Genomic DNA, 26,941 nt, shown 5'->3' on the forward strand with positions numbered 1-26,941 from the left:
GTGTAAATTGCCACGTGAGAAAAGCCAGCGGCCAAGGTCTTGATAAGGAAGGTCGGGTCGCTGGAGTGAAGCGTGCTTTTTAGCTTTGGGGGACACTTCTCTGCAACGTACCTGGGCAGTTCTAACTTCTTAGATCACACAAGCTCAGTGCTTATCTAGCCGAGCATTCCATTGCAGGCTTGGTTGTTGGTGGTGTGAATGTCTTATTACACGTTCACGTCTCTATCTTCGTTAGCACCGGCGGTGAATGGAGTCACACTGACCTGTCGGCCATGCCGTAGACGTGTCAACAGCTCAGCCGCATCATCAAATTGCATTGTTGGTTATCGCCAGGTCATCGAGAGTGGTAGGCCCAGCCAGCGTGAACCATTGGCCGCGTACGATAAGGGATCCCTAGCGTGGCGTGAGCGACGCGATGAAGGTTTGGCTGCGCGAGCGGCCGCTTTGCAACTTCACTCGTGGAAGGATGTGCTGGTGTGCATGGGAGAAGCTGACTGAAGCATCACAAAGCCGTGCAACGCCCGTATGCAGTGATCGAGGTTAAAGTCACGCAACTTGCAAGTGTCCTGTCTACATGTATCAATGGAGAGAAAGATGCACTACCCCAGACGTTTGCGCATGTCATCTATCATCTGGTTCGGTGGGATGAAGGAAGGGACGTTTGTACCCTGGTCGCGTCCCTGAAGCGAAACGAAACGTTCTGGACGCCGGGGCAGCCTCGGTGCACTTTAGCTCAGAAGCTGGCCCGTGCCGCTGCCGCGCAAATGCTTGCATGGTGCTTGTGTGGCTTGACTGGTGGCTTGACTGGCTTCGACATCTTGGGATCGACCACCGATGTCACATCGCTCGAACGCGCAATCCTTCCACTACCGCAGCACTGCATGGCAATTCCAACCAAGGGAACGACGGCATAGGCTCAGTGAACCCCTTTGCTGCAGGCACCGTAAGCAGCCACATCGTACACAAAGCCGTGCAATGTCGAGGCCAGGCAACTCGGCTGAAGAACACAGGATTGAGCGCCACCGATCGCTGAAGCTCACAGACAGGGCCCTTGCCATCGGGTGTCTCCCTTCGCAGTCAGGGCAGCGTCGGTAAGCCTGCCTTGCTGCCTCAATACGCAGCCTGCCTCTCGAAATAATCCCTCACAAACTCCACCCTCTCCGGCCCAGCGATCGGCACACTCTCGAACGCATCCCCAAGCTCCATCACAACCTGCGTCCCATTCTTCTCATTAGGCCTCCACTTCGCCAAAGTTTCATTACCACCATAGCTCCCGCCCAAATTAGGATCCAGCGTCTTCGCGAAGTTAGCCCAGTAGCTACTCATCTTCTCCTGAATCGCATAGTCCTCGTCCGTGAATGGATATGTCTCCGCATTGGCGTACAGTGCGTTGAGAGCGTACATAATTGGTGGAAAGCGCCCTGGTCTTGGCCTGGTGGTGCGTGGGTCCAGAAGTATGTGTAGAAGGGAGACTTGGCGGATTCGTACTATTTTGTGGCGTAGAGCCAGGAGCCGACGACGGAGGTGTCGGTGGCTGCTTGGTTCCATTGTGCTGTGGCTGTGTTGGTACTGTTGCCGGCCGGTTAGAGTCGGGTGAAGCTCTCGTAGAGGCTGCCGTACTTCAGTCCGTTATAGTAGTTGAACTCGCCAAGGGTGTAGGTGGTGATGGAGGAGGCACCAGACTCGTCAAGAGTATTGCCAGTGATGACTGGGATGTCGTTCGCTGGGCCGTCGGCGAGTGTCTCGGTGTACTTCTTTGGTAAGACGTAGCCATCAAGCACTGGCTTGAAGACGAGAGGATAACCTGCCGACACAGCTGTAACCCACCAGATGGTATCGTTGCTGACGCGGTCATCGGAGCCGTCAAGCAGACTGCTGAGAGGAAGCTTGCGGAGCTCGTCGATGGATGTAACATTGTGGTTGTATGTGTAGTTCTGTCCGAACAGAAGGGCTTCTTCCATTGTGACATACGAAGTGGCAAGACCAGCCAGGAGTGTGTCCTTTGGGTAGCGGATTCCAGACTCTGAGATACCTCCATGAAAGTACCTGGAGAACAGCTCGCTGTTGACGGCATGGTAGACCTGCGAAGAGCCAAAGGACTGCCCAGCAATAGTGACGCGACCAGGGTCGCCGCCAAAGTTGGCAATGTTGTCTTGAATCCACTGCAACACAGAAAGTTGATGCAGAACACCATAGTTACCACTTGTATAGTGACCCGTTTGCTGAAAGCCTTCTTCGTTGAGATCAGGGTGCGCAAGATATCCGAGAGCACTATCACGACGGTTGAAAGACACCAGGATCACATCTTTCAATGCCATACCTCCGCCATACCACCACGTGTTGTTGCTCGTTTCACCAGAGCCCTGGTTCCAGAGCATGACCGGGAGTTTCGCGTCAGCAGAAGCGGCATTAGTCCAGATGTTCAGGCTCAAGCAGTCTTCGCTGACGCTATCGTCATCACTAGGTCCAGTAGGACATGCGGACCCGAACTCAGTTGCCACGAAAGTAGTGTCCCATTTGGTAGGAGGCTGGGCGGGCTTCCATCTGTCATCGTAGCCCGTGTCTGCGCCGTACGGAATACCCAAGAAGGCTGTGACGTTGGGGCTTGATCTGCCGCAGTAGGTCTGTAGGGTGTTTTTCGAGAAGTACTGGAAGCCCCGTACCGGGCCATTCGTGGTTTGGATGGTCTTGTTCCATAGCTGAGCGTGACTCGTGGAGATGGCTAAGCTCGACAGCAGAGCTGCGAGGGAGAGTGTGGACGGCATTGCCTTTCAGACGTGGTGTACTGGGTACTGTGAGCGAACATGTTGTGCGGCTCTGCCAAGTGATATAGCCTCGGATTTGTGCTCCACAGTGGCTTCATCCGTACCGTGACCTCGTCGGCCGAGCCATGTTCGGAGGGCTAGCAAAACTCGAACCACAAGCCGCGTATTTAGAGCATCTACCCATAATTCCGATGCAGACTAAAGCTGGATTTGCAAAGATATGTACGCCTGTGTGGAGCCACTACACGTCCAAGGCCTCGCACGGAATGCGAGGCTGCGTATACATCGTCTCCACCTAGTGGCTATTCCGACTTGTTTGGCTGGTTTTCGTCGCACGAACGTCCTTGAAGTGGCTCTAAAACACATCAGCATACCCTAGTTCGAGCTCGTGGCTGTACTGTAGGCATCACAGATTCACAACACAGTCATCGTCACCGAGAGCATTCCAGTCAAGGGCCAAAAGCGACGCGGGACGGTACCGTGAGAACACACTCTGAGCACCGATGGGAGGCGGGCCTGTCCGCTGCCTCGCATGACGGCGAGCATTGGGGCTGTATGACCCTGGACGCTCGGCCGCAGCAACATACAGCCTGGGCTGAGTCCGCCTGAGCCAGATCTAGGGTATCTCACCGCCAAGCTTCGAAGCATGTGCGACTACGCCCTCGATTCCACCAAGCATCGTTGTCGCCACTCTTGGCCTCTCAAAGGTGTTTTTCGTCACATAGCTCTTGTCCGTTGCGTTGCTTCTGTTACTGGCTAGGCTGATCGCTCGAGGTGTGGACCAGAGACATCCGATGCGATCGTTGGTCACAATTTGGAGCAAGTCCGGAGCACTTGCTTCGATAGCGGTGGGCATACAGCTCAGGTTGAAGCACTGTATACGCTGTGTTCTGTACTCGGACTTCAGGCGCGAGGGTATCATCGTCGCCTTCGAGATCGGTCGTCCTGCCATGGTGATGCTTCTTACGTCCCTCTTGCAAGCACCCCGGACAGCCAAGGCAGACAATGCACTACGAATTGCGCTTGTTCATGTGCAGGTATCGATGTTGATAGCAAAGTATATGCCATACTTTACTCGAGCTTGTTGTTGTTTGTGTCGTGGAGGGGGAAAGCTGTAACTGCGTCCCGATGTACCGTAGGCCACAAAGACACCATGTGGTTCCTGAAGATCCACGTGCAAGCTCACCTCGTTCCCTCCATCAATCCATCAACATTAAAGTCGTGATCTCCTTCACGACTTCGACTAAACGGCACTTCATCACTCAACGCAGTTTGCAATGGGAATGGGGGGCCCCGGAGGTCTAGATGCAGGCCTCTTGAACAATCTGGAAGTCTTCTTACCATATCTCGACTTGGACCATTACCCTCTTGCGCCACCGATTCGCCAACCATCCATCAGTTTCCTCATCACTCCGCATCGTCTTCCTTCAACTCCAGCTTCAGCCCATACTTGGTTTTCATCGCACTCCACTTCGCTCGGCACAGCTTGCGCGCCTCTTCGGTAGTGTGCTCGTGATACTGGCAGATGTCGTACTTGTACGGCGCGGAGAAGCTCGTGATATCTGCATGGCTTTGTGCTTTGCACTCTTCGCCCTTCTTGCCTCGCTTACAGCATCGGCGCCGTTCGAGCTGCGCTGTTTTGCAGAACAGTCTTGCCAGCACCGCCGGTAGGAACCTTTCCACCGCTGTTGTGTTGTCCAGTCGTCGAGGAGTACAATCGAAGACCAGGATGTCGACCAGCAGCCGGCACAGCAGTGACTCTGTAGGTAGACCTGACATCGTCTCGCCAATGATGCCCAGAGCCGGGAAGAGACATTGACGGGGTTCAATCTGCAGGGCCTTATGCTGGATTGTTTCCATAACGATCTGACGGAAACCCAGCGTGTCGTACTGATCTGCGAACCGAAAGAGACGGAACAGGTGCTTTCATGACCAGGTAACCGGCTGCTCGCGAGTATCTTCGTGAAACTTTGGAATCTCCTGATCATTCTCTTGTATGCTCATGTCGTGCGCACTCGAATCGCTGTCGGGCATCGGTGTCGGTCCGCTGCAAGAGTATGTGCGGCTAGGATCGGGTCTCCAAGCGAGGCAGTTGGTGTAAAGCCAGTTCACGAAGCACTCAAAAATCCACTCTGCCATAATTGTCAGTGCGAGTTCTCTCAAGCTCAGGTTATACACCCACCCTGAACGTCACGGAGCTCGATGCTGCCGGTTTGGCCTTCGATGAACCGCTCACCAAAGGCTTTGTTGAAGTACTCAGACAGCGAACAGATAAGACCCCGTGGTACGTGAAAGGCTCGTCCTTTGGTTCCGACGTGGACCTGGAGCAGCTCAGGCGAGTAAAGCTCACTTGATGCAATTAGCATGACTCTGGTATGAGATCGGGTATTACTCACTGCGCTCGTGGACCGAGCTGGCCTACACTGGCCCTGTTGACGCAGTGGCGGCAGTTTTGGAACTGTCGCTGATGCTGTAAGTGTTGGTATACTGATGAAGGAGCTGGTGGTGGTAGTAATGGCGGTTGGTGTAGTGCGGTGTGGCGAGTTCGTCCGACAAGAAAGCAGCTTTATGGCGAGAGTCGGGGCAGGCTCATGGTCTGTGCGCCCTCACATTGACGCTAGCATGTGCTTGAAGCTCCATTCACTATCATCCTAGACCGACATCGGCGTGACGTACCTCCACGAACGCTCCTCGCAAAATGACTGTGCACGCACCGCTATTCCCCTGTCAACAACCATAGCAAGCAATATGTAGGGGTCACTGGTGCTTGACACGTACGCAGCCCATTTGTATGTCCTCATTGACAGATCATCACAGGTGCATGCATGGGTTTGAAACGTTCTCACGGGTCGCATTCAGTAGAGGACAGCTAGGTGCCTAGTCATGCGAAGCTGGCGACCAGCTCGTCGCCACACACCAAATTTAACGACTCAGAGATGCGCGGCATGATTCAAGCTGCTCTTATGAAGGTTTCTTGCTTGTGGCGTGTAGCTTTGCAGTCATCGTCGCGCCTTAGAAATTAGTCCACAAACGAGCATTCCATACGTGGCAAGCTAACAAGCTGTCAACTCGATCCGGAGGGCTTGTACGTTGGTTCTGGGAAGCATTTGGCCTCGAGAATGTGTGCCAAAGAAGTGGTAGCATAGGATGAAGCCTCATGATACCCGTACCTCATTAATCAGCCCTCTTCGACACAGCGTTGCAACTTTCGACTGCCTGAACATTTTCAGACTCAAGAGTGAAGGCTGTGTTTCAGAACCTCGCGAGATCCTCTGCAGATCATCGGAGTGCCTATCTCAACATAGCACTAACCCAAGGCTTCCACCACCTCTCAATACCCTCTGGAAACTGCCATCCATTCCACTCATAGTTCGTCAACGCCCACGTGTCCGGCACACCCTGGCCTCCAGACCTTATCCTGTAGCTCCCTGCCAAACTCCACATCGCCCAGCTGATGTTATGCGCAGTCGTGAAATTACGAATACATCCCTGCAGGGTGTCGTTGAACAATGTCTGATCCTGCGCCCACCCAAACTCAGACATGATCACCGGAGTCTGCCTTACGGCTTCCGGACAATCTCCCGTGATATTGCACGCAGCAGGCTTATCAATGCCGAGTGCATTGAAGCCAGATTGGTACAGTTCCGCTTCGATGATGGGACAGTTTCCGGTGTCGAGGTTCTCGGACATAGAGTAGAGATGCAGCTCCCAAACAACTTTGTCAGCCCAGGGATGTGACGCCAGGTCGAAGAACATGGGCTCCCGACGAACACCATCGCGCACCGCGTCGCATTTATAGCAAGGCGCCGTGTTGAGGTTCAGTCCAGTGGTCAAGGCTGACAGGTCTTGGTCGTACTGCATACCAGACCAGGTCACCAGAATATCCGGGTTCGTCTCGTAGATGGCATCGGTGGCGGATGTGTAGTTTCCCACCAGACTCAGCCAGTTGTATCCAATCGTTGAGGTGGGAGAAGTGACGTTGATGGCTCTGCGGAGCTCGTTTCGAAGGGACATCGATACGACGTTCTCATGGCCTTGGGCCCAGTTTGCGATGTACTGAAGGCCACGCTTCCAGTTGTCGACGGGGAAATTGTAGTCATCGAACCAAGCGTTGCCGTCTGTGTTGTTGCAACACCACTGAGCCTTGCCCACGTGCACATCCGGGTGGATGTAGATTTGCTTGCTCGCTGCGACCTGGGCGATCTTATCCCAGATCTCGAACCTCGTCGTGTCCTTCGACCAGCCTGGGTTGCGCGCAATGATCTCGTTGGTGACTTTCGTGCCATTCTCGTAGCCAAGACCGTTGATCATGGCCACTTCCAGAGGTATGTCTGATCCGTTGCGGGCGTAAATCTGGTTTATCATCTCATCCGCATAGGTCAGACGAATGAAGTTAAAGCCAACACTGGTGATCTGGTCCACAATGTCCTCGACTGAGGCCCACTCAAGGCCTTCTGGCACCATTGTCTCGCCACTACCTGGCCAGTTGACACCCGCCCATGTTACAGCTTCGCCGCGAGAATTGACGATGTCGCGACCGCGAGTGCTGAAAGGTCCATATGGCCATGAGGAGCTGTTGGTGCTGGTTTGGCGTGGATAGAGCTGATGTTGAGAGTCGTATGATAGGGCTTGGGCTGATGCTGACTTTAGCAGAAGCGCTGCTGATAGTACTACCGACAGCATCTTTGGCACAATTTGTGGCATCAATGGTAGGCACGGTGGTGTATATTTCAGGGCCGATCACTTTCGGCTCCACCTATGCATGCCAAGGATGTGAAAGCGGAGAATTATCCGTGTAGGCTATTGTCACGGTCCGAGGCGGGGATTACCAACGTGTCGTTCTTCGAGTAGGATGTTGTCGTTGCAGCAGAGAGACGCAAGAGCTATTGCTGTGTTATTGAAGCGATAGATGCCGGATGTCGATCACTGTCTCGGACATTGGAGGTCACTAAGGGTCATCGAGCACCCTCAATGATCCCCAAATGCCGTGCCTATGGATTATCTTGAATCTTGCCTGGCGACAAGGAGCAAGTGAGCTCTCCCAGCATGTGAAGCTTGAGAAGAGACCTATAGTCCATAGATTGGACGCAGCCTGCTGCCTGTGCAGTCCTTTTCTAGACGCGGCTGCCACTGCCGCTGTGCTTGGCTCACGTCCATCGTGACATCCTGTGCGTGAGCCTGCCGTGTCCATGCGCAAGTAATTGCTTCATCATGACCAGTCACACCAGCGTGATAATAGGCATATTTTCCACGACAGCATTCTCTGGCCAAGCTTGTCCCCGAATCAGATCTGGCATGAAGGCAGGTCTCACAAAGGTATATGACCCCTCGACATTCGTTTGCCGCAATACCAAGGGAAAGTCGGCTCCGGCTACGACCGCAACAAGGTCTCCCTTACAGAGCTGTTGACAGAAGCAGAGTCCGAAATGTCCATGGTCTTGTGTTACAAATAGCGCCTCGTTTGCTGAGATAACAAGCGACAACTGTAGAGAGTATTCGCCGACAGAGTCCATTTCCGGATGGGGGAACATGCCTGCTGCATGCGCTGCCTGGGACAGTTGATCATCATCGTCCTGCATTGACTGGTGTATCTCTAGCGCAGTGTGCAGTTTGGGTGCGAGGAAGTCCTCGAGAGCGTCTATCGAATGTCGCATCGATAGTCCATAAGTCATCGTGGATTTTTCCTGCAACAAAACAATCAATTTTCGTAACATGCTAGATTGCGTGGTACGATGCTGGACTCTGGCCGCCAATGCGAGGTACGGGACCGCCTCCCTGACGATTGTGGTAGCAGGAGCATACAAGTCCATTGCAAACTGTCGGGGACTATATCCGTCCCAGAACCTGTCAACTATGATGCCACGACATCGAAGCACCGAGATATCATGAGAGTCACGAACAATGGACGTCCATGCCGGACTGAATCGTGAAGCGGAGAAAGGCTTTCCGTTGGTGCTAAAGTATTTGGACCATTTGTAGCGCTTTCTGGGGTGTTGTCGTTTCAGATTGCCCATATAATGATTACATGAGAGTATTTCGTCTTGTTCCGTAACGCTGGCCCAGTCGATGGTCCAGCTCGGTAGGCCGGGTGTGATGCGCGTTGTGCATGCCAGATTCAAGAACTCAAGATCATCGTCGTGAGTAAATAAAGCTCGCGTGGCTGCTGCGTAAATATGCTGAACACTGTGTGAATAAGAAAGCTCCAGTGTCCCAAGACCGACCCGTTCGAAGATCGGAAGAGCTCCCATGACCTTATCTCTTGGGTCCGAGCTGTAAGAGTTTTTTGCCTTGATCAGTATGGGCGCGAAGCTTGCGGCACTGCAGCTATGTGGCCCAACACCTGCTTGAAACCACATTCTTAAGCCAAATCTCCACCTTTCTTCGTCAGCTATATCGGTGTACATCCAGCCTTTTAGTTCTTCCATATGTCGCCATGATACAGAGTGCACCCCACACGCAAGGTATGGCTCGCCGTTTAGCAATAGCTCTTGTATTGTCCAAAGACGCTGGAACCAACTCCGTTGTGCTAAGTCTCGGAACCCGCGTACGGCGGCGCTGTGGACACCTGCTCGCATGAGTAAAGCTTAAAGCGAGCTGTCGGCGAGCCTCTCACTCACCCAGATTCTTGAGTAGAAGGCTAATCTTGAAGTGCACCTTGAACGGTACGCTTACTGGGTCTGGCAGCAGACGACAAAGGCGAGCAGCACGAAACAGGTCCTTGGTGTCCGCAGTAGCCTCGCCCAACCAGATGATGCAGCGGCGTGCTTCTCGGTATATGTCAGGCATGAGTCGAACTTGGGACTCTTTCTCGATGACATCCGATTGGTTGATACACAGACCATCGACCCATAGTCTTCTCGACCTTTTCTTCAATCGCAGATAGCGAAGCGCGGTGTCCCAATTGGCGGCGATCGAAACTGCAACGGAGTCGCAGCTGATTTTTCTGGAGACCATGCCGTCACCCCAGGCATATGAGAGGGCCTCAAAGCTTGAGTCGAATAGCTCCACCTTGTGAAGAGTGCCAACAATCTTGTTGTGGAAGCATAACGAAGGCTCCAGCTCCAGCAACCGGATCTCGCCCTCACCAATATGTTGGTATTCGTGGGAGGGAGCTAGCTCGTCCGACATTGTCGAGATAAATCGTGAGGATTGGCTGAAGTTATTGTCGTGTGAAGTGTTCTCTTCCTCGTGGAGTTTCAGAAGAGCACTATTGGCTGTCGCCACGTAGGCGCACAGCAGCAATGCGTGCTCGTCCAGACTTCTGTGCAATACCAATGCTTGCACAACAAAGATAGGCGTCTCGAAGGCTTGCCAGGGTTCGTCATCTGGTAGTACTGTGTCACCTATGTCAGCTGGCAATCACGACCAGCCACAGCTGCTACGCAGACTCAATTACAGGGATCGCGAATACTTACACGACATTTCTATTCTAGCCATTTCATATGCACGAGTAGACACTCCCCATGCTGGCGGCGACACAACGTGTCAGTCGCAAATGGAAATGTTTGCCTTCTTCATCATCCCTCCTGCATCGCAGCCCAAGCCTTCTGCTGGCCCTCGTACAGTCCAGTATAGTAGCCAGCGTAGTACCACGACATCATGATATTCTTGAGGTTCTCGTCTTGTCCTACCTTTCGTCAGTAACACGGCAAGGAGTCGTCCCGAGGGAAATCATACCTGGCGTGATGATGTTCTGAGGAAGGCTTGCCAGACCGGGAGGAACAATGGGACCTGCTGTCGTGGCCGGAACTGGAGCTGTTGTTGCGGTAGACTTTGTTGTGTGGACGAAGTTGACAGGGGCAGTAGACTGTGGTTGCTTGGTGATGCCATTGGGCGTTTCTGATGAAGTCTCGTTTTCTTTCTCGACCGCCACTACTTGTACCTTCTCCCCCTTCGCTGCGAGGCTGTGGTATTTCTGTTGACATGTTAGCACGTGCTGGATTGTTCTTGCCTGTCAAGACTGACCTTGTACTCGGCGAATGCTTCGTCCCAGCTGTTGACGAGCGCAGAGTCATCCCACAGTTCGTCGTGTGTCAACTCAGCAGCCTCTTGCGCTGCCATGTCGAACAATGAGACGTGATGTAAGTCGGAGAAGGGAATGATGTGATTGGAGTTGTTGATGTCCATGTAGCGGGATCTCGGGCAGATCCGAAATTCTACTCGAAAAAGTTCAGTCTCGAATGTCAAGCTCCCATACTCCTCCAACACAACCTATTGCCCATCGAACTGTACAGCAACCATGTCCGCCGATACCAAAGGAAAGAAGCGCAAGTCCGGCGACAACATTGTCCCCGCCGCGAAGAAGATCAAGACCAGAACCGAAATCAACGTCGCAAAATCCGCCGACCGCCCAGACCCCGTCAAGTTTGCGCTGAAGAAGAGCAAGACAACAGTCGTAGAGAAGGCGAACGGCAAGAATACCAAGGCCGCCAAAACGGTCATCGAGGAACCAGTAGCAGCAGACTCAGAAGAAGCCGATACCATCGTTTCCGACGCTGAAGAGGGAGGCGCAACTCTCACAGCAGACCAGACCGAAGCCCTCCTCGCCGGCTTCACCGACAGCGAAGATGAGGACGAAGACGACAAAGTAGACGAAGGCATCGACCTCGCGAATTTGCCAGCACCACCGAAAGCGAAGAAACCTCCAGGCGACAAACCCTCAGACCCCGAGAACACCCCAGGCGCAATCTACATAGGCCGCCTTCCCCACGGTTTCTTCGAAAAACAGCTACACGCATACCTCTCCCAATTCGGCACCATAACCCCAGGCCACCTCCGTCTAGCCCGCAACAAGAAGACCGGAAAGTCAAAACACTACGCCTTCATCGAATTTGAAAGTGCTTCCGTAGCCGACATCGTCGCAAAAACCATGGACAAATACCTCCTCTTCGGCCACATCCTTCAAGTGCGCAGAGTACCCGCTGAACAAGTGACCGAAGGCATGTGGGAAGGACCAAAGGGAGTAAAGGGAGGCAAGGCTCGCCCTCGGAATAGGATCGAGGGCACGAGATTGAGAAAGGGTGCCGAACGTGAAGTCTGGGAAGGTAGAGTTACGAGAGAACAGCAACGCAGAGACGACAAGGCGAAGAAACTTGCGGAGATGGGCTACGACTTCGATATGCCTGACGTCAAAGCCGTCAAGTCAGTCCCCGCGCAGAAGAAGGTCGAGGATACGGTGACGCTGCATCTCGAGGACAAGCCCACGAAGCTTGAAGAGCCCGTGGAAGTGGTAAAGCCGGAAGAGGGCGTGAAGTTGATTGAAGGCAAGAAGAAGAAGCGCGGTAAGAACGTCGAGAAGAACGTTGAGAAAGTGGTCGAGGCAGTTGAGGATGCGCCGGTTGTGAAGGAGGAGACAACTGTGAAGAGGAAGAATAAGGCGACTGGCACAACGTCCACGACGAAGAGGAGGAAGGTCAAGGCTGCTGCTTAAAAGACATGGAATTCTGGGTATCTCGTGTACAAAGCTACCTTGTGAATGATCTCAAGTGTATTCCGAAAGTTCATGCCGTCGTGGCCTCAGTCGGCGGTGCAAATGCACCAACCACTTCCATGGCCTAGGGCCTCTCGATGAAAGAGGTGGCCGCCTATGTCAGCACTCGTCCCTCGATCAATACAACAGATGCGCGCGCTCGAACGCTACTACATTGTCTAAGGTGCTTCAAGCACTCTACGCAGGTGACCTCGTCATTGCATTTGGAGCGCGGAGGCCAGCGCTTTTGTCAGGAGCCCTCGCCCACTCTCACTATCCCGTCCATGCACTATCTGCACATCAATGCAGCTGATGGTACGAGCCCAGCTTCTTTTAGAGTCATGCCGAAGTCTTCGTACTTGAACTCCTTCCTGGGAAAGTTGCTGACGAAGGAGTTGACTTGAGTGCCGTTCTCCTTCTTGACGGCTTCGGCGACCTCGAAGAGTGTGGTCTCAGCCGGCAGCGTCGTCATCACATTGCCACTAGCTGTCTGCAGACGAAGACGTGCCTCGGAGTGATTTGCCTTGGGTGCTGTGGCAGCTTGAATGCCACCAGTGGCAGGAGTAGCGGCAGCGGCGCCAGGGTTGAAGGCAGCTGGGTTGTTGCGCATAGCCTTTTCCTCCTCTTGCTTCTGCTTTCGGGCGAGCTTGTCGGCCTCGATCTTTTCCTTGACACGCTTCTTGGCTGCGATGTCGTCGGCCTTCTCCTGCTTCTTCTTCATGGCCTCCTTGATCTGCTCCTTCCGCTGCAGATCCTCCTTCGCCTCCTCAGTCTGTATCATTATGTCAGCAGGAGTCATCATGGTATAATCATCAAGGTGCTGTAGCCTACCTCCTTCGTGATCTTCTTCTTTATCTCGTCATTCCGCTTCTGCGCGAGCTTGTCCTCCTTCGCCTGCCCTGCCCGCTTGATCGCAAGCTTCTCCTTCAGCTCTTGTAGACGCGCTGCCTTCTCTTCCTCGGTCAGAGGTGCGATCTCCTCTGTGCTCTCGGCAAAGTCGGTGTGGCCACTCTTCTCGGCGTGGAAGGTGGCTTGTGCCATGCTGCGGAACTTCTTACTGCACTCGTTGCAAATCATGCTCCTCGCCGACTCGCCCGCCTGTAGTTGTGGTGCGCCCTCCTCGTCCTCGAAGCCTGCATCGTCTGCCTTCAGCTCCTCGACAGACTTGTCGGCATTCTTGTCAAGCCAGTCGATGGCGCCTTGGAGATTACCGCCCTTCTTTATCGCGATCTGCGCCTTTTCCTTGTCGAAGCCCATCTCGACGAGAGTGTCGAGGTCGCCGGCCATGATGAGTGCGATTGCTGGTGGGTTCGGTGGTGTGGCGTGGTCGTGTGAGGTGGTGGATGTCGATGTTGGTGGGGTATTTGGTGGTGTTCGGCGAGAGTGTGGCGGTGTTATGGCAAGTGGATGCAAGAATGTCGAAGTCGTTTTGTATACCCAGTGGATTAGTAAGGCGCTGGTGGTGAAGGTGTATAAGTAATGAGAGGCTGTTGAGAGGGTGAATGTCTGTAGTCGTGGGAAAGAAGTGGCACATGTCACATCTCACATGCTGGAAGCTCTGGCTTGCAGGGGTCTTCTCGTTCCGCTGTGGGTGACGTCGCTTGCTTGCCCAGATTCACTCCACTCTTCTCCTTGATCGCCAGCATCCAGCTCCATTGACGACGTCGCATACAAAGACAGTCACCGAACACACGACTTACCTACAGGACACGTCGCGCGCATAGCCTGCACCACCTCCTACGCCCACTCCGACTTCTTCAATCACTGCGTCGCTACCTACAGAGCGACCAGCGATCCCCACGTCAATCCCAAAGCCAAATCGGCTTCCGCCTCAGCAAACGCCTGCCACCACCAGAACCTCTACTACACAAAACACGACCACCTCCCAGAGACACATCCACCATCGCATTCAACTCCCCGCGATAGCATCGCTATAATGTCTGTGGATCTCAGCCCTCCCGAGCTGGGCTTCAAGCGTACGCATCGGCCACGTCTCGGACATCCGATGCTGCCAACTTGCTAAACACGCCGCATACAGGTCCTTTCACCCACGAGGTCAGTCAGGTCCTGCGCCTGTCCAACCCAAACCACGATCCTGTCGCCTTCAAGGTCAAGACTACAGCACCCAAGCAGTACGCTCGCATCACAATGGCACATCACGACCACGGACTTCGCCGCTGACATTGCTTTGTAATACAGATACTGTGTTCGTCCGAACTCTGGTCGTATCGAGCCCGGCGGCCATGTCGAAGTCCAGGTCCTGCTCCAAGCGATGAAGGAGGACCCACCGCCAGATGCCCGATGCCGCGACAAGTTTCTCGTCCAGTCCGTTGCCATCTCCGCCGAGAACGATACCCCGAATGTCACACAGGTGTGGGCAAATATTGAGCAGACAGCTAAAAGCAGCATTCAAGAGAAGAAGATTCGCGTCAACTTCCTCCCAGCAGACGGCCAGGCAACTCCAGCTGTCGGCGGTCTCGCAGCCACAAACGGCATTGCGCATCACGGCGACGAGCCTCCAGCCTACGACTCTCCATCGCCTGTCGCTGTAACACCGCAACGACCGATCGCCGCATCCGCTAGCCACGAGAAGAGCCCCGCATACGACAACGCACACTCTGAGATCGGGCAACCACAGTCTACGCTCGGCGCAGCAGGCGCGGCCATCTCGAACGCGACCGGCATCTCTCAAGACGACCTACGACGCCAACTCGACGAGGCAAAGGCTACCATCAGTAGGCTACAGAATCAGGCATCAGAGGGATTGCGGCAGCGCAAGACGGGCGGAGAGACAACCACAGCACAAAAGTCGAGCCCAGGCATCCAGAACGCACCTCCAGCTGGCGGCGTCCCTGTCCAGATTGTGGCCGGTCTGTGTCTGCTGTGCTTCCTCATCGCCTATCTGTTCTTCTAGGTGGGCGATGACTGCGCTCCAGGCATGCCGTGCGTCGAAGACATATGTTCTATGCAGGACTGGTGGAGGTGAAGGACCCCGGACAACGACTGCAGGAACAGCACGGGACAGTGTCGGACATATGAGGGATGGTACTTCCAATGGGCACAACGAGCATGAAAGACATGGATACACTCTCAAGACGGCATTGTGTGATGGGGATCGAGTGCGCGCTCTAGGATCATCGGGCATGAGCGTGGGACTTGAGAGACGACGTTGGGCACACTGCCGATTCTTTCCCTTCTGTGTTCTTGTCTTTGCTGAGATACCGACCTTTCATACATGCAATCATATTACGATAGACTCGATTCTCCGACTGTCTCCACATGCTGCGGACCCACCTCCACATTGAAAGTGAGACAGGGAGTGACCGTGGATGGAAATGCAGTCAGGTCATACAAAAACTACCATGCCATGCCTCATCTATGCTACGTTAATGCGAAGTCCAAACAGAGCCTCCCCTTCAGCCCTCCCCTTTCACTTCTCCACTCTTCCCCTCTACCTCACCCTCACTCTACTTCTTCGCACCCCCCTCAGCCTTCTTCGCATCCGCCGCCGCCTGCTTCTTCCTCATGATCTCCGCTGCTGATTCCTTCGCTTTGGCGAGTTCGCTGCCCGATTTGTCGTTGCCGTTTTTCTGGTCAAAGTTGATCAGTCGGCAAGATCATCATATGTACGTGAACACTGTGAGATGGTCGAATGCTTATGGGGAACCGACAGTAGCCTCACAGGCCTCACTGCCCTCGAACTCGGAAGACTCACCATGCTAGCCTGCTTAGCCAAGTTCTTTTCACGGGCTTTGTCGCGCTGGTTGCCACGAGCCATGGTTTCTGCTGGTGGGGGTCTGTGGGGTGTATTGGATAAGTGTTTTGGTTTTTGCCGCGACGGTACGATTCTTTCTGGTAATTGGGGTTGTGGGATTGCTGTGGTCTGGTAGCTCTGTGGTGTGATGTTGTTGTCAGTGCGGGATTGTCAGAGATGCGGCTGCAATCTGCGGGATATTTCTGGAGTGAGGTCTGGAAGGCGCAAAGGGCTCGGGGCCACGTGGTGATTGGTGCGGTTGTTTGCTGGGGTTTGGAAGAAGGAACTTTGGCCTGATGGGCTTGCTGGTTTGCTTTCATGAACGTTGACAGACACAATTGAATGCAGGCGTGGCACTCTTTCGCCGGCAGTCGATGGTTGATCGAAACGTTTCGAAAATGACATTTGATCATCAGAATGTCGGCGAAGTCAGCACAGTGGCATCCATCAAGCAATTGCAAGAGCATGACACTTCTGACAGCATCGTCTTGCATTGACTGTACAGGCAGGGAGCTATGCCACGTCCTCGAAGCTCGGCCATCGAGCACAGGTCTACGAACTTCAGCGGCAACGCTATTGAAATACGCGCAAGGTGCTCAATGCCGCTGGCGGCTCCAATATCAACACATCGCCTATCGCACGAGTTCCGACTATGCCCTTGCGGACCTTGAGGTCTTCCCACAGGCGTGTGGGTCTCTCCCAAGCCTGACACCTTCTTCTTCATCTTCTCTCCACTCGAACCCCCTTCCGGCAGCAACCATTGCTACACTGCCCAGATCACCCACGACATGGACATCTCCAGCCTTTCGCTTTGGCCGCTGGCTCGTTTCCTCAAGCTCAACATTAACAATACCCCGGCTCCGGACGACCTGAACGGTTACCGCCCTGAAGACAAGGGTTCCATTGGCTATGTTGTTATGTTGGCATTCCGCTTTGTGGGAACGAGTCTTGGCGCAGGTTACAATCTTTCAACGTCGACACTAACGGTCGATTACCTTAAGGTATACCATCATGGATCTTGGCTCCAGGAATCGGTGGCGCTAGGTAATCATCTGGCACATCTTCCGGCAATTGTCGAACTTCAGCCCACTTCCTGATATCTTCGTAGTTGCGACAGACATGCTTCGTGTTGAAGTCCACAAAGGCTTTCGGATACGGGTCGTCGCCACCAGGCTGATACCACACCTGGCCAAGCACGCCGATGTCGACAGTGCACATCAACTGCTGCCGGATTATGTCGACACAGTGTGCTATAGAGGTCAGCCAAATTTCCAACATCTCAAGGTTGCGTCATCTCTCACATATATGCTTTTGCACGATGTGGTCCTCGTTTTGGAATGCGCCTTCACCAAGATCTTTGTAGTAGCCGAAATTGTAGTAGAGACCTTTGCGAAGGAGGTTCTGCGAATGAAGTCAGCATTCGAACGATACCTAGCGCCCGAACTGGACGTACCAAACAATGGAGATGGTGCAAGCCTTCGACATTTGCAGGAAATCCACCTCCATACTTCTCATTGATCTGGACCTGATCCGCCGCCAGACCGACCTCTGGGGCGACTTCACTGGGCACCCGCACAGCTCGGTAGTTGATGCCAAGAGCCTCCCAGGCCTCATCAACCTCAGGTCGGCCTTTCTGTCGATAAATGTTCTCCTGCATGAAGTGGCCCTCGAACTGCTGGATGTGGTAGTTGACATCGATGTCTCTCGTCACCGGCGAAGCTGATGACGTATGGCTCAGGCAACTCTTGGTCGTGTTTCTTCGATTGTATACAGTAGCCGCTCCAGCACCCAAGGTGACTCCTATGGCCAGTCCGATCGAGCAGCACATCAATGCGACCCAGAATACACTGTACTTTACTGCGGGCTTCGCGACACTCCGCGTCTCGGACGGCTTTTCGTCATCATCTTGCTCGTTGTCGCGGAACGGCGAGAAGCTGCTCAGCAGCGGCACAGCGGCCATACCTCTACCTTGCGACGGCATAACGATCGATGTTCGGCCAGCAGACTAGGCGAAAAGTCGTCAAAACTGATGGAAGTTGCACAAGTTCACAACAGAAACAGAAAGCAAGACTTCACGTCACACCCACCCACTTGTGAAAGGCAAACATCAGCTGGTGGTAGTGGCACGCACGTGGCACGCAACCTAAAGATTGGCGATACCGTATAGCCATCCTTTATGCAGCTGTGATAGGTGCATCAGCCTGCATTCGATAGTGCACAAAATCCTTCCAACGAGATCGACGTGGCGCACAGGGCGATGTGGGGGCATGCCGTGTAAGCTGTTCTAATTTTCTCCGACTCTACATGGCTGGGCTGAAGCTATGATCCAGGCCGTGCCCATTTCTGGAAGAGGACATCAGCAAGTCCTCCGCGGCGGTATAGCTTGGCTTCGTACACCACGTGTCGATCACTGTGCAGCAAGAGCTCTTGTGCCAGCCGTATAATCAATTGTGTGGCTGGCGCACACCATACGGAGCTCGCGGCTGGCCTTGAAAACAATGTCGAATATGGCTTGCGACACGGGAGCAAACACACCACGACTCCACGAGCTATGCGTCCAGAGCGCCATGGAGGTGTGCAAATGGCCCATGGTGTGATACTGCCGCTGCCATAAGTTCGGCGATGTTCGCTGCAAATTGCCCACTTGAAATCAGGCCACTGGCATATTCCATCAGGATCGACAAGACTTTCCAAGGATTACACATCATACCACTATATCCTTTACCATGAAGAGCATCCTAATCGTCCTTGCTGCCACATTGGCATCAAGCGCTATTGCTCTGCCCATAGCTGAGCCACAGCCGGAAGCACAACCAGAAGCACAGCCAGAGCCAGCACCACAACAGAATTACGGACAATACGGCAAGTATGGAAAGTGAGTCGCTTGCAAAGTACAACGTTCCAATCTCGGCCTTTCGTCTAACACAACACCACAGCTACGGCACCTACGCTCCTCAGACCTATGCCAACTACGGTAAATATGGCCAAAAGCGTGAGCCCGAAGCTGAGCCAGAGCCACAGTCAACGACGCCTCAGAGCTACAGTAACTATGGACAATATGGCAAGTATGGTACATATGGCAAATACGCTGCGCCAAGCTATGCCACCTATGGTCAGTCCGGATGCCTCGTCCCCTGTTGTGCGGTTCGACACACTGACAGCTGCCCCCAATAGGCAAGTACGCTGCCACGAAGCGTGACGCAGAAGCCGAGGCGGACGCCGATATCGATGCTCTGCTCGATATAGCTCTCGCCATCAAGCAGAAGCGAGCCGACCCTATTACATATGCCTCATACGGAACTTACACTCCTCCGAAGGGCGGTTATGGGAAATATGGACCGTGAGTAGCGAGCCATACTTGTTCGGCGAATGTGCCACTGACACATCGGGCAGATACTCCAACTATGGCAAATACGGCCAGGCCAAGCGTGACCCCCAGACAGAAGCTGAGCCACAGCCAGAGCCAGAGGCTGCACAGTAGAGGGTATGATCGTGACTCATTACATATAGGTAACGAAGTAACGAAGATAGATGAATATCAAGCGATGACTTGAACAGCCGAGATCGATGCCATTGGGCTACATCATGTTCCAGGGTTGACTCGATCGAGGGTTGCTAGGTCGCGCACGAGCACACGCTTTGAGTCAATACGTGGCGTAGCCTACTTCGAGCACTTTGCCGTCATCAATTCTATCGGAAGGTATTACCTGGTGGCGTGATGGTTACTGTCAACAAAGAACCAATGTCAATTTCTACCGAGGCGCTGTACAACAAGCGAGCTCACACCACTTCTGCTGATCGCGGTGCCAGCTTTCTCGTCTCGCTACAGATCGAAGGTCATCAGTGGCACTGCGAGGCAACGCCAACAACACTGTACATGCACCACGGAGGCTTGGCCTGGACAGTGTCCGAGTCGTGCATGAAGTACTTGATCGAGCAGTTCCCTCCACTGTCACAACCGTGCCACCCATTGGTCTTGGACAGAGAAAGCACACTTACCTTCTGACATTTTACAGCAACATGAAGAACTTTGCTATTCTGACCGTGGCCACGCTGGCCTCTGTCGCTCTTGCGGCACCAGTCGCGGAGCCTGTAGCGGCCGCTGTTGGGGACTATGGTGGATACGGAGATTACGGCACCTATCCAAGCGACTATGCCAATTACGGTGAGCGACCTGTCCTTCTTACAATCATCACTGAGAGACTCACTCACACTACGCAGAGCAGTACAAACGCGACTCCAAGGCAGATCCAGATGTCAGCAGCGATGCATCGCTTGATGCCGCGTCCGCGATCCCAGAGAAGCGTCAAGGCGGGTATGCAAGCTAGTGAGTAATACTTCGGTATCCTTGCCACATCCGCACACTGATATTGGCATCAGTGGCACGTATGCTCCGCCGTCGGGTGGGTATCAAACCTACGGGAAGTAAGTCTCACATCTTGCTTGTCTTCTCATAGTCCTGAGCTGAAGACAAGGGCAGATATGGAAATTACGGCAACTACCGACGTGAGGCTGAGGCTGAGGCAGCGCCGGAGTCTGAAGCTGTAGCCGAGTAGAGGAAAGTTATGAAGGGGCGACCAACGGTGTCCACCTTGAGAGGGTAGGATATCTGGGAAGTGTAGCAGTCGATCGTATACTCGTGGTTCGAGCCGTTCCGCTTCAAAATGAGCTGTGTGATAGCTAATGTTTGCCCAAATCGAAAGGCATTAGCTATCAGTCGTTCCAATGAAGCACAAGGACTTCTGCTTACCACCACCTCAACCCACAATAAGACTCAACCACTTTCAACACACCTTACCGACAGCCCCATGGCCATTGGATCATGGCACTAATCAGCCAACAAGCGCCTTGAAGGCTGTGCCAGCTCTTTCTGGATGCAATACTCCGGTGTGACGTCCCCTGCGTCCAGATGCGGACATTAGGTAACTGCCTGGCTAGATCTGCCCTGCCATCCAACTGCAAAGACTGGTCCTTGTGTCAGAAGGCAAGATTGGTAGCTAAGCATCATCAAGCTATTCGTTGGCATGTCGAAGCCACAGTAGCACAACCCCCTGGCCAAGCCTTGGCGTCATGCGGTTCTCTTTCAGCTCTCGGGATTTGAGACGTCGTGGCTGCATGGTCAATAGTGAGTGCGAATGCGAATCGCTTGGGCAACGAAGATTGCTCGAAATATAATTATGGCCAAGGCGTTCCGCAGGTGCATTCAAGACCTCCCTCTTTTTCACCCCCACAGACAGATCTCATCCATCGACAACAATCACATTCGTCTCGGAGAGAATTATGAGATCACTCATCGTATGCTCTGCTTTGGGGTTGGCGACTATAGTCGTTGCCACTGAATGGACATTCCTTGACTTCCAGTCTGCCGGCCTAACCAAAAGGCAGCAGTCAGATTTCTTTGGCTGGAACGAAAGATGCGGCAGCGGTGATACCTGCCAGGAGGCCTGTGGACCTACCCGTGGAGGCACATGGGATCGATGCACCGCGAACAATAGCAACCTTTGCTTCAACTCTACGCAGATCTGCTGCACCGATGGCAGTATGTCAGCTCCAAACTATCGCACAATTGGTCGACTGATTGAGATGCCCCAGATGTTTGCCCAGTAGGCTCTTACTGTGCTGGCGGTACTGCTTGCTGCCTCGAAGGAGATGTACCGAGCAACTGCGGAGGCTATACTTCCGTGGCGAGCATCGTCGGAGCTGAAGCTACAAGCGCTGCCGCATCTCAGTCATCCTCATCTGCGCCAACTCCACCGGCCTATGCTACGCCTACATCAACAACGCCGCCCTCAGCTTACACTTCCAGCTCGACAACAAGCTACGGCACAGTGCCCGGGGAGGAAGCAGTGACATCGACACACCCTCATCCTGGGCAGCCCACTGTCAATGCCACCACTCCCTCTTGGTACCCACCACCACAGCAGACAGGCGGCGCAGGCAGACAAGGCGAAGCGGTTCAGTGGATGCTAGGAGGTCTGGCCTTCCTGGGCTTGAGCTTTTTCTTGTAGCGCACAGATGATTGCAGGATTTGTGAGACCAGTGAGAACATTATTGGGAGTTGTCCGAATGTGTACAATAATGGCTTGCCAGATGTGGCTCCGGTAATCATGATTTCGCATGCTGATCCTTTCATCAAGCTTCTCCAGCAGTCTGACACCGCCAGCAGATGTCCCTCTCCCCGTTGCTCCATTGATTCTCTACAGGATGAAAGCATCAGTAACACTCTTGACCACATCCAACTTTGGGTCATTAGTAGCATGCACACTCGACGTGTCTTCCTCCACTGCCTTGCACTCGCCCTTCTCATTTCCCACGCACTGCATTTTAACATCGCGTTCTTCAATTGGGAGGGCCTTGACGAGGGTCTTCTCATCGAGCAAGTCGGTGACAGCCTTGAGCTGGCGCTCTGAAAGGCCACGAGCAGCGATCGGGAGTGTCTTGACGATGGTCTTCTCATCGAGTAAGTCAGTAACAGCCTTGAGCTGGCGCTCTGCAAGTCCGCGAGCAGCGATCGGTAGAGTCTTAACCACCTTCTCATCAAGCAGATCAGTGACGGCCTTAAGCTGACGTTCGGACAGGACCGGGAGATGGAGGTTCTGGAGTGGCTGGCCGCTGGTGAGACCAGTGATGCTCTCAAGCTCAGCGGCGCCTGGGTTGCCAATCTGGCGCTTGCGGATTGGGAGGACTTTGGTAGCATCGCCGACAACGGGAAGGCTCAAGTCGCTAAGCGCCTCGGTGACTGGCTCAAGCTGACGCTTGCTGTTCGAAAGGATGTCCAAATCATCGAGCTTATCGCTTGTGATCTCGTTGATGTCGACCTGACGCTCCTTCAGGCCGAGGAGGCTGAGATCGCCGACTGTGTTCTCGAGCTGTTCAAGGGGGTCCTGACGCTTTCCAAGCTCACCAAGGCCATTCAATGGGAGATCCTTGAGAATATCGGTGGCAGCATCGAGTTGACGCTTCCTGAGGCCACCGAAGCTCGAGACTGGGAGACTGTCCGTGACCTGATCAAGAGAGACAGAATCGGTGACGCCTCGAAGGGCACCAGACAATCCACTGGCCTGACGAGGACCGACAGGCAACTTGGTCAAGCCAGCGACTTCTTGAACGATGCTCAGTTCAGGAACCTGTGGTGACGTTAGCACAAGACCTGTCGTAATACGAGACAGCCAGCCATACTGTTTGCACTGGGGCTGCGTAGGCGGCGCCAGTGAGCGATGCGATCAAAAGACTGTTGACACGCATGGTGATCGGATCTCGGTGATATAGGTACTTGTGTGGGAGAGTTTGCTTGTTCGGAAGGAGCGTGGTAGCTGGATAGGCAAGACTTGGGTCAGTAGAACGACGTTATAGACGAATGAACCAGAGATGAAGCAACAATGTCTCGCAGCAAGGAGAAAGTCCTTATACTTGAGCCCTTCACGTACCTATACAACCACAGATTGGACTCATCGGAATACGTTGAAGCGGCACGCGTGAGTGGAAGATCTCAAGCTTCTTACATCATCTGGCGCAATCATCCAGGTGATGTGCTATCATCATGCTCCGATCGTGCAAGCCTGACAGCGTCATGGCAACGGCTGTGATGAAGTTCGAAGGCTGTCGTGTTGATCGGACAGGGGATGTCATAACGCTCGTTGCACGACTCTCCACAACACTAAGTCGAAAAGGTGCTTGCTTTGCAAAATCTTGCCTCGCAAGTGCTTGTGGTCCTCTGCTGTCCGGTAGGTATCCATCGGTCCAAAGCCGACTTTTTCGAAGGCTGCGTTGCAGTCATTAATAATACGCTGGCCTGGCGATGTTGTAGCAGAAGTTACTACGCGAACAAAGACATCCGTTTCGTGTCTCGCGATTTTAGCGAAGGGGAACATGTGGCTGCAGATAGGCTTCGACAGCGTCTATGGCTCAGCACAACATTGGCTCGGCTTTGGGTCTGTCGGTACCAAGCCTGCAGTAAAGGCGAGACTACATCCGATATGGCTACTGGAGGGCACAGCCAGCGAATGGGTTCCTCTGCTCGACGCCATGCGATGTTCTGGATGCAGCCATGTGCCTAAGATCTGTCTTCCGGCAGAATGGCGTTCGGAGACCAGCTGAGGAAGTCCGTATGTAACTTCAGGTCCCATCTTGCGAGGACAGTCCTTTCGTCCTCATCATTCTGTATTCCGTACTCGATCGCAGAAGAGCAGACGATAAAAGACGATGTCGCTGGAAGACCTGCCCCTCGAAAAAGCGTCCCTCCTCTCCGACTCCCCCGATTCCGAAACAAGCCAAACGCTCCGCCAAACCCTCTTCCACCCAAACAACGATCGACAACGTCGAGTACGACAATACTTTCTCCTTGCAGTAAATACATCGATTCTCTTGCTGTCGATACTATTGAACGTTCCGACATGGGTGCCAAGCAACAGCAGCACCGCCGTGAGCGCAGGGAATGTTCCATCATCAACGTGCATCCACGAAACAGATATGCAAGATGCTAGAGGTGCGATCGAGTATGAGCAGCGCGTCTTCACAGGAGCATTAGTGTATGATCCTGAGACAAAGAGGGCTCTAAGGAAGAAAGATGGGGAGAGGGAGTATTTTGGCGTGCCGTCGAAGGAGATTGATGATGCTTGGGATGAGTTGCTTCATGGGGAGTTCCCGGTCATGACGGACGAGGAGGCAGCACCTTACGAGCCAGAGTTGAAGAGGATCCCGATGACTGATGAATTCCATTTCGAGTGAGTGTGCTGCCATCTTGCAGTTGTGGCAATGTGACTGATATGCTTTGCGTTAGACCTGATGTCACGCATACCTTGCACTGCCTGAATGCCCTGCGACAGGAAGTATCGAAAACGCTTTACAACGCTACCACTGGTCACTCGCATGGCGGCGCTGTAGGATTGCCCGAAGGCTGGGCGATTACACACATGGAGCACTGCATGGACCGGATCCGTCAGTCGGTGATGTGTCACGCGGACCTTACGCCCTCGCCTCTGTATTACTGGCCAGGCTTCAGCATCGCCCTTGGGAAGACGGGAGAGCACACCTGCAGGAAGTGGGAGCCAATTCGAAAGTGGATTGATGATCGTGGCACTCGAGGTCCGATGATCGGTGCGCCATAGCTTGTCGTGTGATACTGTCCTATCCGAGCCACGATCCTCGAATAATCAGAAGCTATCGCCCGAGGTCATCTGGTAGGCCAGCGCAGCCCAGCATTTGGGTCCTTCAGCACTGATATCCAGGACCGAGATCACGATCATAATCCCCCTCGCGCTCCACAGTCGTCTTCAGATCTCTCAGCTTGAGCTTTCGTATCGTCCTAGCTGTCGCTCAGTACGCGCAGGCAACTGGAAAGGCAGACTCGACATTTCGTCGGGTCGAGTACACTCGCTCCAGAGTCAGCGGCTTTGCTTCGTCCGGGTCTCCTCCTAGCACTTGGCGGACATCTTTCTCAAGCTGGGCCGCCGCGCTAACGTCGCTCGACCAACGACTGAGCTCCAATACTACGCTCACATGCCATACGTTTTCGGCTTTGTCTAGCTTCGCCACGAGTCTAGTCCTCGGGTAGAATACCATCTCAAAGCTGGAGATCTGCGCCAAATTTTGAGGTCCCAGACTAGCAAGGAACTGATAGGACGGAGGCGTAAAATTGTGGAAGCCTCTCTCGTCAACCCGCTTCCTCACAGCATAAAGATCGTCCATAGTAAGGCTCTTCGCCTCACCTTCATCTCCGTGAAAGCCCTTCCTCGCCTCCTTCTCGATCCGTTCCATCGCCTCAAGCCCAAAGACATTCGGTTCGCGATTCGGAACCACCTCCACCGCCCACACCTTCTCTGCCTTATTCAATCTCAGCTTGACGTTAGAGAAGTCCCCAGATCCATGCGTGAAATCAACATTGAACCTCGACATCGTAGCCAAGTTCTCCGGCTGCAAGCTGCCCAAGAATAGCTGAGTTTCGTACCTGAGTCGGTAGCGATGTGGCGCTTCATGGCCCCAAGTTGTGCTCTGGAAGGCGAGTTGGAAGCAGATGGTGCCGAAGAAGATGGGTAGAAACTCTGATCGAATTAACTTGTAGGTCTGTGAGAGCGGTGGGTGGGTCGGATCCCACAGGGTATCGTTTTGGAAACCGTCGATGTAGAAGTCATAGATGCAGCAGCGAAGTTTGGCTGGTAAGTCGAGGAGCTTCGTGAAAGTGGCGTTGTCGTCTGCGGAGTCGAGGGCTTTGATGAGGATTCGTTGTCCGAGCTTAGGTGCTTTGCCGAGTCCTATCGCACAGCATCGTGTTAGTAGGCCCACCTACTGAACAAGCTCGTGATGATACCGCTTCCGGCTATTGACACATACCTCTATCTTCGTGGAATCTGCGGAGCTCTTGAAGCGTGCAGTTGGCATAGCTTACGAGGCCGCGATCAAGGCGATGCACAGCAGCAATGGTCTCGCCAAGACTGGCGCTCTTCTTGATGTGGTAGTTGGCATTCTGTGCCCTTTTTCTCAAGTCTCCGATAGTCGCTCCTCTGTAGGTGCGGAGGCGCCAGTATGTATCGCCTATGGACATACTACGGCTGATCTGTGGCTGAGTGGTCAGCTATACTGTGGTACACAAGCGTGTAGAACAAAGCTTTTGGCCATACCCTGCTATCTGCGCCGCGAGTCATTGTGTATGGTGATGATGAGGATGATGACAAACGTTGTGTCATGGGCGAGAGAGTCGTTTTAAGTGTGCGACTGTCATGCTCGCGAATGGACGGCTAGCTGGCAACTCGTATGTGTTCGCTGTTCTTCGCTTGTCGAGTCCATGGACTCCAGATCGCATATGAAGACTCGAGCACGTCCATTTTCTTCAGCCTCGCATGCCTTCTCGTGTGCTTTGTAGTCCGCAGGCAAAGCAGAAGAGCATGTGCACATTGCTCGCGACATTTCCATCAACGCTGTCTGGTCACGCCCATGGCAGCAAAGTACTTCTCCCCG

At 53.6% G+C, this 26,941-nt stretch overlaps 16 protein-coding genes across 16 annotated transcripts; 4 read left to right on the forward strand and 12 right to left on the reverse strand.

Moving 5' to 3' along the window:
* Positions 1 to 1,110: 1,110 nt before the first annotated feature.
* Positions 1,111 to 1,404, reverse strand: CLAFUR5_13737 (uncharacterized protein; the record flags this gene model as incomplete). The annotated part of the gene is made up of 1 exon (XM_047912885.1): positions 1,111 to 1,404. The coding sequence occupies one exon, from the start codon at positions 1,402 to 1,404 to the stop codon at positions 1,111 to 1,113; it is 294 nt and encodes a 97-aa protein (XP_047768878.1).
* A 179-nt stretch (positions 1,405 to 1,583) lies between these two features.
* Positions 1,584 to 2,765, reverse strand: CLAFUR5_13738 (Fumonisin B1 esterase; the record flags this gene model as incomplete). The annotated part of the gene is made up of 1 exon (XM_047912886.1): positions 1,584 to 2,765. The coding sequence occupies one exon, from the start codon at positions 2,763 to 2,765 to the stop codon at positions 1,584 to 1,586; it is 1,182 nt and encodes a 393-aa protein (XP_047768879.1).
* Positions 2,766 to 4,172: 1,407 nt separating this feature from the next.
* Positions 4,173 to 4,544, reverse strand: CLAFUR5_13739 (uncharacterized protein; the record flags this gene model as incomplete). Its single annotated transcript, XM_047912887.1, has 1 exon — positions 4,173 to 4,544. One exon carries the CDS (start codon positions 4,542 to 4,544, stop codon positions 4,173 to 4,175), a length of 372 nt encoding a protein of 123 aa, XP_047768880.1.
* Positions 4,545 to 4,691: 147 nt separating this feature from the next.
* On the reverse strand, positions 4,692 to 5,131 carry CLAFUR5_13740 (uncharacterized protein; the record flags this gene model as incomplete). The annotated part of the gene is made up of 2 exons (XM_047912888.1): positions 4,692 to 4,897; positions 4,948 to 5,131. The coding sequence occupies 2 exons, from the start codon at positions 5,129 to 5,131 to the stop codon at positions 4,692 to 4,694; spliced, it is 390 nt and encodes a 129-aa protein (XP_047769162.1).
* A 925-nt stretch (positions 5,132 to 6,056) lies between these two features.
* CLAFUR5_13741 (Glycosyl hydrolase 5 family protein) lies at positions 6,057 to 7,469 on the reverse strand (the record flags this gene model as incomplete). Its single annotated transcript, XM_047912889.1, has 1 exon — positions 6,057 to 7,469. The coding sequence occupies one exon, from the start codon at positions 7,467 to 7,469 to the stop codon at positions 6,057 to 6,059; it is 1,413 nt and encodes a 470-aa protein (XP_047769161.1).
* Positions 7,470 to 9,374: 1,905 nt separating this feature from the next.
* On the reverse strand, positions 9,375 to 10,202 carry CLAFUR5_13742 (Heterokaryon incompatibility protein 6, OR allele; the record flags this gene model as incomplete). The annotated part of the gene is made up of 2 exons (XM_047912890.1): positions 9,375 to 10,099; positions 10,181 to 10,202. The coding sequence occupies 2 exons, from the start codon at positions 10,200 to 10,202 to the stop codon at positions 9,375 to 9,377; spliced, it is 747 nt and encodes a 248-aa protein (XP_047769164.1).
* An 80-nt stretch (positions 10,203 to 10,282) lies between these two features.
* Positions 10,283 to 10,892, reverse strand: CLAFUR5_13743 (Survival motor neuron-like protein 1; the record flags this gene model as incomplete). Its single annotated transcript, XM_047912891.1, has 3 exons — positions 10,283 to 10,392; positions 10,443 to 10,680; positions 10,731 to 10,892. The coding sequence occupies 3 exons, from the start codon at positions 10,890 to 10,892 to the stop codon at positions 10,283 to 10,285; spliced, it is 510 nt and encodes a 169-aa protein (XP_047769163.1).
* A 112-nt stretch (positions 10,893 to 11,004) lies between these two features.
* CLAFUR5_13744 (uncharacterized protein) lies at positions 11,005 to 12,195 on the forward strand (the record flags this gene model as incomplete). Its single annotated transcript, XM_047912892.1, has 1 exon — positions 11,005 to 12,195. The coding sequence occupies one exon, from the start codon at positions 11,005 to 11,007 to the stop codon at positions 12,193 to 12,195; it is 1,191 nt and encodes a 396-aa protein (XP_047769158.1).
* Positions 12,196 to 12,523: 328 nt separating this feature from the next.
* CLAFUR5_13745 (UBX domain-containing protein 1) lies at positions 12,524 to 13,521 on the reverse strand (the record flags this gene model as incomplete). Its single annotated transcript, XM_047912893.1, has 2 exons — positions 12,524 to 13,006; positions 13,066 to 13,521. 2 exons carry the CDS (start codon positions 13,519 to 13,521, stop codon positions 12,524 to 12,526), a joined length of 939 nt encoding a protein of 312 aa, XP_047769157.1.
* Positions 13,522 to 14,170: 649 nt separating this feature from the next.
* On the forward strand, positions 14,171 to 15,148 carry CLAFUR5_13746 (Vesicle-associated membrane protein-associated protein scs2; the record flags this gene model as incomplete). The annotated part of the gene is made up of 3 exons (XM_047912894.1): positions 14,171 to 14,210; positions 14,273 to 14,366; positions 14,434 to 15,148. The coding sequence occupies 3 exons, from the start codon at positions 14,171 to 14,173 to the stop codon at positions 15,146 to 15,148; spliced, it is 849 nt and encodes a 282-aa protein (XP_047769160.1).
* A 553-nt stretch (positions 15,149 to 15,701) lies between these two features.
* CLAFUR5_13747 (uncharacterized protein) lies at positions 15,702 to 16,012 on the reverse strand (the record flags this gene model as incomplete). The annotated part of the gene is made up of 2 exons (XM_047912895.1): positions 15,702 to 15,824; positions 15,950 to 16,012. 2 exons carry the CDS (start codon positions 16,010 to 16,012, stop codon positions 15,702 to 15,704), a joined length of 186 nt encoding a protein of 61 aa, XP_047769159.1.
* Positions 16,013 to 16,984: 972 nt separating this feature from the next.
* On the reverse strand, positions 16,985 to 17,969 carry CLAFUR5_13748 (uncharacterized protein; the record flags this gene model as incomplete). The annotated part of the gene is made up of 3 exons (XM_047912896.1): positions 16,985 to 17,238; positions 17,290 to 17,389; positions 17,442 to 17,969. The coding sequence occupies 3 exons, from the start codon at positions 17,967 to 17,969 to the stop codon at positions 16,985 to 16,987; spliced, it is 882 nt and encodes a 293-aa protein (XP_047769166.1).
* Positions 17,970 to 18,714: 745 nt separating this feature from the next.
* On the forward strand, positions 18,715 to 20,417 carry CLAFUR5_13749 (uncharacterized protein; the record flags this gene model as incomplete). Its single annotated transcript, XM_047912897.1, has 6 exons — positions 18,715 to 18,863; positions 18,925 to 19,100; positions 19,163 to 19,328; positions 20,005 to 20,153; positions 20,210 to 20,315; positions 20,369 to 20,417. The coding sequence occupies 6 exons, from the start codon at positions 18,715 to 18,717 to the stop codon at positions 20,415 to 20,417; spliced, it is 795 nt and encodes a 264-aa protein (XP_047769165.1).
* Positions 20,418 to 22,185: 1,768 nt separating this feature from the next.
* On the reverse strand, positions 22,186 to 23,440 carry CLAFUR5_13750 (uncharacterized protein; the record flags this gene model as incomplete). The annotated part of the gene is made up of 3 exons (XM_047912898.1): positions 22,186 to 23,115; positions 23,168 to 23,301; positions 23,416 to 23,440. 3 exons carry the CDS (start codon positions 23,438 to 23,440, stop codon positions 22,186 to 22,188), a joined length of 1,089 nt encoding a protein of 362 aa, XP_047768799.1.
* A 750-nt stretch (positions 23,441 to 24,190) lies between these two features.
* CLAFUR5_13751 (uncharacterized protein) lies at positions 24,191 to 25,095 on the forward strand (the record flags this gene model as incomplete). The annotated part of the gene is made up of 2 exons (XM_047912899.1): positions 24,191 to 24,711; positions 24,768 to 25,095. The coding sequence occupies 2 exons, from the start codon at positions 24,191 to 24,193 to the stop codon at positions 25,093 to 25,095; spliced, it is 849 nt and encodes a 282-aa protein (XP_047768800.1).
* A 208-nt stretch (positions 25,096 to 25,303) lies between these two features.
* On the reverse strand, positions 25,304 to 26,670 carry CLAFUR5_13752 (uncharacterized protein; the record flags this gene model as incomplete). The annotated part of the gene is made up of 3 exons (XM_047912900.1): positions 25,304 to 26,238; positions 26,318 to 26,540; positions 26,605 to 26,670. The coding sequence occupies 3 exons, from the start codon at positions 26,668 to 26,670 to the stop codon at positions 25,304 to 25,306; spliced, it is 1,224 nt and encodes a 407-aa protein (XP_047768797.1).
* Between the last annotated feature and the right edge of the window lie 271 nt (positions 26,671 to 26,941).

This window comes from Fulvia fulva, chromosome 12 (genome assembly GCF_020509005.1).
Source record: "Fulvia fulva chromosome 12, complete sequence".
Lineage (NCBI taxonomy): Eukaryota > Fungi > Ascomycota > Dothideomycetes > Mycosphaerellales > Mycosphaerellaceae > Fulvia > Fulvia fulva.